Genomic DNA, 8,846 nt, shown 5'->3' on the forward strand with positions numbered 1-8,846 from the left:
GCTAGTTTCATAAACTGTTGCCAATATTTCTAGTCCAGGACAAACAAGTCCATTCAAAGACCTGTTTCTAGGAAATGAGCTCCAAAAGGCGCCTGGGGTGGCTCAGTCGGTTGAGTGCCAATTTCGGCTCAGGTCATGATCTCAAATTTTGTGGGTTCGAGCCCTGCATCGGGCTCTGTGCTGACAGCTCTGAGCCTGGAGTCTGTTTCAGATTCTGTGTCTCCCTCTCTCGGCCCCTCCCCTACTGATACTTGCTTTCTCTCTCTCTCTCTCTCTTTCTCTTTCAAAAATAAATTTTAAAAAACATTAAAAAAAAAAAAAGAAATGAGCTCCAACAAGAGCAATCGTTTTAACACATGAATAGAATTGGGTGCTTTCGAAAATGCTCATTTTGGCTTTTGGTACTTTATTATTTTCAAATTAATCAATGACACTTCACAACCATTTCACTGTTTGCCAGAAAGGTGTTGATACTAATGCTCAGTGTTAATGGGTTCAAGGTAGAGAGGAAAATTCATACAGAATTTATTTCTATTTTTGGAGCATCATGATAGGCTGGACACTTGCATCGAAGCTCCTGTACAAACCCTCTGACCTCCACATATTGGCACAAACACAGTGGACCAAAAATTTGCTTTTGGTAATTTAAGAGCGTGTTGATTCATCAAGTAATTCAGCAAGTTGCTTACTGACACAGTCGACCTAAAGAAGTGTGAAAACCTCATTCCTGCCTGTTAGGTGTTTAATTTAGGATAAAAACTAAGACCCTTAACAGGGCGTATAAGACTCTTTTGGTCTGGTGTCTGCCTGCCTCGGTAGTTCCTCTCTTCTCCCTCTCTCTCCCTTTCTCAAAAGAAATCTTCATTAATTCTACACCTGTGTTTCTGTGCGTGAACAGTTTTCATTCTGCAGTATCATCTACATGCACTTTCTGAAACACGCCATCCTGTTTCATGCTTCTGTGCATTTATAACACTGTTTTCTCCTGCATACAATTTCTACATTTTTTAAGTGTATTCCTTTGTTTTGAGAGAGAGAGTCAGCATGAGTGAGAGAGGGGGAGGAAGAGAGAGAATCCCAAGTGGATTCCGAGCTGCCAGTACAGAGCCTAGTGGGACTCGAACCCGCAAAACTGTGAGTTCATGTGCTGAGCTCAGGCCAAGAGTGTGGACGCTTAACTGACTGAGTCACCCAGGTGCCCCTCCGCCTTACAATTTCTAAACGTGACCTCCCCCCCACCCATGGAGGGACATGTGGCATACATGTAATTTGCTTTATCATGTGCCCAATTGATCTAATGGGTTTCTGTTGGTTAAAGTGAGCTCCTAGAGTAGAGAAAGAATGTTCTAGGAAGTCAGCATCCTCAGTGTAGTGTCTGGCCAATAGCTTTCCCTAAATATTTGTCGAAATGGGTCCCGTGTCCAACATCATTCTGGATTAACCCCCAACCCTGAGTGTTTCACAGACTCCGTCCTACTAAACTATCCCCTTTCTGTCGTGAATTTTCTAGATGCGCTTCCTGAATTGTAGGAACGGGCGGAAGGATCCTTCCAAGTCCATCCTGGATGTTGGAGTAGAAGAAGCTATAAAATTCAGCGGATTTGATGAAAAGATGTTTCTAAAGCGAGGAGGCAAATATGTGTGGAGCAAGGCAGACCTGAAGCTGGACTGGTAGGGCTGGAAGTGGACCAGACCTTGAACCCGCCCACGGCACAGCCACGCAGACCCCGCGTGTGGTGGCCACGCTCAGCAGTTCTTCCTGCTCAATCCCATCTTCTGTTGCACCTGTGGTCTGATTCTCCACAGTAACCCAACGCGTAAATCACCTGGACCATTGAAATCCGTTGATAATGCAGAACCATTAACTGTAGTTAATTAGCTTATTTGGGATTTAATTTTTTGAACAGCGTTTTCTGGGACTCCCGTGTTCCCAATTTCGAAGCTATTTATTCAGGCCTTTTACTTGAAAGAGCTGTAATTTTTTTTTCCTGCTAAATATTGAGATGCCAATTTTCACATCTAGAACAATTACAAAATCCCTCTCCCAAGTAGTCTGCCCACTGTAACTCTCTCCTTCCTGCCTTTACACCATGTGGTCTTGGACTTTTTAACCCAGAAGTCTGGAAATAGTCAATAGATGTTTTCCGAGAGCAGGAGATGAGTAAGTACCTAGAAGGAGATAGCTCACCTGCCCACGTTCAGCGTGGACCCTGCTCCATGCTGGCTGTTCCGTGAATGTTAGCTATCTCTGCTACTCCCTTTTCTCTTCCCAGGTCTCAGCAAAACCAATACACACTTTATGTTTCATGACAAAGGTGACATGGGGTCAGGGTTCAGGTTGCTGTATGGACCTGTTACCCAAGCCACCCGAGTCTGCCCAGCAACAACGCATGAGTTCCTGTGAAGAGACAGTTGTCCCTGTATCTCTGACAAATGGCAGCTTACTAGATCAGCCTGATTTATTAGGAAAAAGCACTGGGATAGTGTCTAGGGAAGAATGAGTGGAAGCATCTAGAACGTACCTGGATTTTACATAAATGAAGCCATGGCACAGTATAATATTTCTCAACTAACTCTGAGTCACTTGAAACAAGGATATAATCTGGGTCAAAAAAACATCTAGGCAAAGAGTAGAAGCCCCCCTGCCCCGAAGCACTGCCTTCCTTTTCTAGGTTTTTTGGGGAAATGTCACTTAAACGGGGTCAGGGGGAAAAATCCTCTCCTTGTGGAAATATCACACACAGTTTGTTTATGTAATTTAGACAGTATCTCACTGCCGGGGAAACAACAATTTCCTATCATTGTTTCAAAAAAATAAAATCATGGAAAATTTTTCTGCCCGAGCCTAGAGAAATTGTAACCCAGCTGCCATGCCAGTGTCGGTCACTAGGTGGCGATTAAGCGCTGCCAGAGTTTGTGAGGCCCCCACATGGAGATTTGGCGTCATAATCTAATTTTCCAGACTTGGTGATTTTGAAAGATTGGTTTTTGTCATATTTTTTCTCAGAAAAGACATTTTTACTTCAAATTTTAAGTTAGTATAGTACAATGGAAATATATTTGTGTCCCATCTAAAATAGGATGGGTAAAAAATTAATAATAAAACATTTAAAAATAAATAAAAAATAAAATAGGATGGGCTGCCATGCATTTCCCATTTTACTTTGTTTTATATTTTAAGAGAAAAATGAATTAGAAAGCTTCTTCCCTGTATGGCCATTGAACGTATCTAAGCTATGACCGTATCTGAGCTATGATGACCTTAGGATATATAAGCAGTATATAAAACAGTTTTGTTTTTACATAACATGAGTACATTTTGCTGATCTTCATATTATTCAACAGGAGTAAGTTTAGCAAAGAAAGTGCACGTATGTGAAAGCACCTAAGACATTGTCTGGTGGACAGCAGGTGTGCAATCCTTATTTGAAACAAAATCTAAATGGGAAGCCAAAATCCTCTCAGTTGGAATGAATTTCTCTCAAATTCATTCAAACTCAAAATGCAGGAAATTGTTTTACTCATTCCCCAAAGGAAGTCTAAAACAAAACAAAACTGCGCCAGAGAAATAAGTATTTTAAATCTATGTCCCAACTACGTTTACTCTCTCTTCCCCTTCCTTATGCAGTGTTAGGATTCGTGACGTTTAAAATATCTAACTGTTTATTTTTCTTAAGGGGGAGAAACAAGGACATTTAACATTAGGGTAAAATTCAAATGTGGAGTAAATAGCATTTTGCTTCATATTTTCATTATTAAATGTGTCAGTTTGGTGGAACATAGTCTTATTGAAAGAAACAAATGGAGTCCACATCTCATGATGAGCACAGGGTAATGTACAGAATCGTTGGATTACTATATTGTACACCTGAAATGGCACCACGCTGTATGTTAAATGGAATTTAAAAAAAAAAAAATAATGAAAAAAATAATGAAAAAAAATAATGAAAAAAAAACAGGGGAAGAAACAAATGGTAAAGTTAACTGAGGCATCGCCATTTCCATGTGAAGGGCAAAGGTTTTGTGGTGCTTTTCAGTGCTGCGAATGTTTACACTGTAATGATATGAATGGAATTTTGTCTTAGGAAGCCTGGAAAGGTTCGACATTCTTAATAGCATATTGGTTTAAAAAGTATGAATCGACTCTGCCATTTAGTGATAAATGATGTGAAAGTTGCCCATTTTCTTTTAAGTTTAAAGGTGAGTGGGATCATGGGCTGAATCATCTGAAGTGCAGGCTTCTGTTCCATCTCTGCTGGCGTCTGGATCCGGTCGCTGTGCTGATAGCGACAACGTGATACTAACACAAGCAGAGACTCAGGGAGATTCTGTCGGGCAGTAACTCATCCACCAGGCTACTCTCTGGTTGAAAGACTGTTTAATCGGCTGTGATTAGAGGAAGACGAATCATGCTATAAGATTTTAAGGTTTTGTCTTGAGTGTATATAGGTCTCCATTTTTAAGAAAAAGATATATTTTTTCTTCCAATGTGCTGCTCTGGAGTATTGAGCTGATGTATTGTAAGATGTGATATATTAAAATATTTTTTGTACGGTGCCTTCTCTCTCTCTCTGTGGGCCGATATAACGAAGCCTCTCCTGGGTGTGTATTTAAAGTAATCGCGTGCTTTTACAAACTGCTGTTGCCAAAGGCAAGTACAATTTAGTAATCAACAAGGTTATCAATAATTAATAAGCATATTGCAGACAGCCCAATCACCAGCCAGAGGGAGTGGAGATGACTCACTGGGGAAAGTGCCCTTTGCATTTATTCTAAAATGAAAGCCAGCGCCTTGGGAGCCAGGTGTCTAAAACCTAATCATGTCAGGGATCTAGCGCCAGCCTCCGTGCCAGCGGTCTAGCTCTACGCTCCGGTCTAGCTCTAGGCCCCTCCAGGGCCTGGGGACTCACCGGCTTCCCGCAGCAGCCGCAGCCCTCGCTCGGCCTCGTCCAGGGGCAGCACGAAGGACGTCTTGGCCGTGTGGAAGCAGTCCAAGGGACGGGCAGGCGCCTGGCACTGGGGGCCAAGGAGGTGCACCCTTTGCACCCTGGTTCCTGATCGTCTGTTCTGTTAGGTTCCTGACCATTGGCCCTGGACCTGCTCTTAACATAAGAAAAGCAAGTACCGCCCCATCAGCCAGTGCCCTCCCCTCCCTCTCTCCCATAAGCAGTTTATTTTCATTTAGGGGATCTCAATGTGTCCCTGTCTGATTCAGCTCCCAATTCCAAGCTCTCAGAGCCAAGGGCTCTGCATTCCTGGCCCCGACTGTCCCCCCCCCCCCCCCCCCCCCCCCCGCCCCCCCCCCCCNCCTCCAGACTTGGTCTGGTCCTCCTTGGCCATGTAGCCTTCTCTCAGACATGCCCTGCACCCGACCTCTGGTTGCAGCACTCGCTTCTTCAGGAGGGATGTGGCCTCAAGACTCACACACCCCTGGATGTGCGCTAACCCGTAGCTCCAGCCCCAGAGGACAGGGGTCAGATCCAGAGCCTCTTTCCAGTGAAAGAGTCTCAAGGGACAGCTTGAGTCCTTGATGGTTGTGTCTCGGCCGCATCTGAGGTGCGCAGCTCCTTGTCAAGCCCCTGCTGATAGGTGTCCTATCCAGTTATGGGGAAGGAAAGGGTAAATTTTACAGGAAATCCCACAGCAAGTCCAACTCAGGTGCTCTTGAGATGAGCTTGAAAAATCAGACTTTAATATTTTTTTCACGATTCTTTTTTTAATCTCTTTTTAAAAATATTTTTTAATGTTTGTTTATTTTTGAGAGAGGGGTACAGAGCACGAGCAGGGGAGGGAGAGAGACGGGGGGAGACACACAGAATCTGGAGGAGGCTCCAGGCTCCGAGATGTCAGCACAGAGCCCGGACATGGGGCTCGAACTCACGAATCGCGAGATCCAGACCTGAGTTGAAGTCAGAGGCTTAACCGCCTGAGCCACCCAGGCGCCCCTTCACAGTTCTAAAATCAATACACATTTGGAGTATATTTGAAAAATAGAGTAAAGCCAAATGAAGGAAATAAAACTTATCCATAATTGCATCACTCAGAGGTAACTGCTAATTTGCTTCACATCTTTCCGGTCAGGCATATTTTTTAAGAGAATTGAGTTCATTCTCAATTTTATTCCCCACGTAAAACCTTCTGAAGGTTTTGAAAGTCAATGAACATTCTTATACTTGAATGAGAACAGCCGGTTCCTCACAAGTCACGCTAACAGATAAGAAGACATTCAATGTCGTTCTAAAAACCATAGTTGATTTGAAAAAAAAAAAAATCACTGGGTTTGGTTTTTGAGTGGCTTACACATTTGTTTACGAATGTGAATGCATCTCATGTTCTGGGAATTCACTTTATCTAGAAAAAATACATAACAATAATAACAGTAAAGCAGCTTCTCTGTGCAAGCTGGTTCCTGGAGGATCTGGGAGGCGGCCCAAAGGTGAGTTATCTTTCCATTCGGGGCGATTCCAACTTATCCGTGCCTGGTTCTGCTCCCTGTGTGATCTGCGAGGTTTTCCCCACCGCCGGGCCTTTCTCCGAATGTGGGTGCCCCTCGATGCAGCTCAACTCCCACATATCTGCCTGGAGACAGAGGTGGGCGCACAGGGTAAGTGGTCCCTCCCACAGGACCCACCCCTGCACCCCTCTTCAGAGGCCAGTCGCAAGGCCAGGGAAACACCTGTGCTTCTGACCGACCAGCTATAGATTATCGGAGGCTCCCACAATCCCTCCTTGGGTTCAATCAATTTGCTCGAGCGGCTCATGGAACTCGGAGAGACATTTTGCTTTCTAGATCTCTGGTTTACTGTAAGAGGATGTAAGTCAGGAACAGCCAGATGGAAGAGGTGCGTAGGGCCAGTTATGGGAAAGGGTGAGGAGCCCCCATGCAGTCTCCAGGCTCCCTGGTCTCCCCAAATCCCTACAAGCTCCCCAACATGGAAGCTTTCTGAACCCCGTCCTTTCGGGGTTTTATGGGGCACTCATTACAGATGTTGTGGTTGATTGAATCATTGGCCATTGGAGACTGAATTCAATCACCAGCCCCTCTCCGCTCCCAGAAGCCTGGGGGTGGGAAGGAAAGACCCCACCTTCTAATCACTGGGTTGTCTCCCTTGGCAACCAGCTCCTATCCTTGGGGCTTTTCCAAAGTCACGGTATTAACATAACAAAATACACTGTTATCCTCTCATTATTTAGGAATTTCCAAGGGTTTCAGGAATTCTGCGCCAGGAAGCAAGACAAAGACTAAATATATATTTCTTTTTTTTTTTTTTTAATATTTTTAACACTTATTTATTTTGAGAGAGAGAGCAAGAAAGGGGCAGAAAGAGAGGGAGGGAGAGAGAGAACCCCCAGCAGGCTCTGCATGGCCAGCACAGAGTCTGACATGGGGCTCCCAGGAGCCAAAACCAAGACTTGGACGCTCAACTGACCGACCCACCCAGGTGCCCTTATTTCTTATTTTCTATAAATCGCAGCATCACGCTCTGAAACCCCCTTAGCTCCTTGACTGAAGAGTCTGACCTCTGTCACTTCTTGACGTTTGGGTTGTAATCGACTCTCTGAGAACTCTTTCCCGCCAGCAGGTTGATACTGAGGAGTCAGAAGACAGGAGATGCTGTGAAATTGGAACCCTGTCTTTTCAGGAGGGATGACTTGTCACGCCTTACATCGTCAGGAATGTCACTTTTTCCAGGAAGCCTAACAGATGCTGAGCATTCAGGTGTTGTCTGAATTCAACTGACCTGATCAGCTCAGGTTGCCTTCATAACGTACCACCGACTGGTGGTGGTGGGGAGGCGGGGATCTTAACGAAGAGACACATGTTTCTCACAGTTCTGGAGGCTGGAGAGCCAAGGTCAAGGTGCTGGCTGATTTGATTCCAGGTGTTAAAAAAAAGAAACAAGCCCTAAGTGGAGTTCCGTGGCTCCTGAGATGAAATTAAGATTCCAGGACTGTTTCAGCTTCTCCCAGGAACTGACCTTTTTCAAGTCCTTCCGAAATGTCTTGACCAGCCCTGGGGAGGCATGTGCAGGATACAACCCTGCTTTCTCTCCCCTGGAAAAGAACACAACCTGGCCTGAAATAAGCCTTTCTTTCTTCTGCAGGTAGTTTCTTGCCCACCGCCCTTCCTATGAACACCCCCCTCCCCCCACCATGTGGCCAGGGGGGCAGCTCTCCGATTACTTAAAGGGATGCTGCCGGCTTCAGGAATCTCTTAATGAAGCCAACTTGATCTTCAGATTTACTCAGTCGAACCTTGTGTGGTTTTTTGTTTGTTTGTTTGTTTTTGTTTTTATCGACACGGGTAAGCAATTCCCACTGGCTTGGCCTCCCGAGTCAGAGACCCCTGTTTCTTTCTAGCGCCTGAGTTCCTGAGAGTGCAGACCAAGGTCAGAGCCAAGGTCAGGGAGACGCCTGTTCCCTCCTCCTTCCCAACCACCTGAGACCCAGACGCAGCTTTGTCTTCAGCTTTTGTTCTGTTGTTTGCTTATTTGTTTTACTCTGTGGGGTCTTCTCTTGATGGTTGGGAATTGTGAGGGCACATCTCCTTTTTTGGGGAAATGGGATACATCCTGACCCTGGGGGTCTTGAGAAGAATAAGTTCTCAGAAACACAGCCCCAGGGACTAACATTCAAGCCCGGATGGGAGAGAGGGGAGGGGGCCAAGGGGAAAGAGAGTTGCTGGAGTCTCAGATGCACACAAAACAAGGAAGTAGAGATGCTACATTCTCTGTTGTAAGTTTGCACGCAGCCGTGTCCGGCGCCAGAGGCACAGAAAACAAAAAAGTAGCAAAAGAACAGGTAGTACAAGGCAGTCAGATTAGTGCATTGGAAGGAGTCATGGA

At 45.1% G+C, this 8,846-nt stretch overlaps 1 protein-coding gene across 1 annotated transcript in view; it reads left to right on the forward strand.

Moving 5' to 3' along the window:
- RSAD2 (radical S-adenosyl methionine domain containing 2) overlaps window positions 1–4,557 on the forward strand; it is a 19,502-nt gene extending 14,945 nt beyond the window's left edge. Inside the window, exon 6 of the mRNA XM_077750974.1 lies at window positions 1,511–4,557. Coding sequence (XP_077607100.1) covers window positions 1,511–1,675 — 165 coding nt within the window. The 3' untranslated portion in view covers window positions 1,676–4,557. The remainder of the gene's footprint in view (window positions 1–1,510) is intronic.
- The last annotated feature ends 4,289 nt before the right edge of the window (window positions 4,558–8,846 follow it).

The sequence above is a fragment of the Crocuta crocuta genome, unplaced genomic scaffold, assembly GCF_008692635.1.
Source record: "Crocuta crocuta isolate KB4526 unplaced genomic scaffold, BGI_CrCroc_1.0 scaffold129, whole genome shotgun sequence".
In the NCBI taxonomy this organism is placed as follows: Eukaryota; Metazoa; Chordata; class Mammalia; order Carnivora; family Hyaenidae; genus Crocuta; species Crocuta crocuta.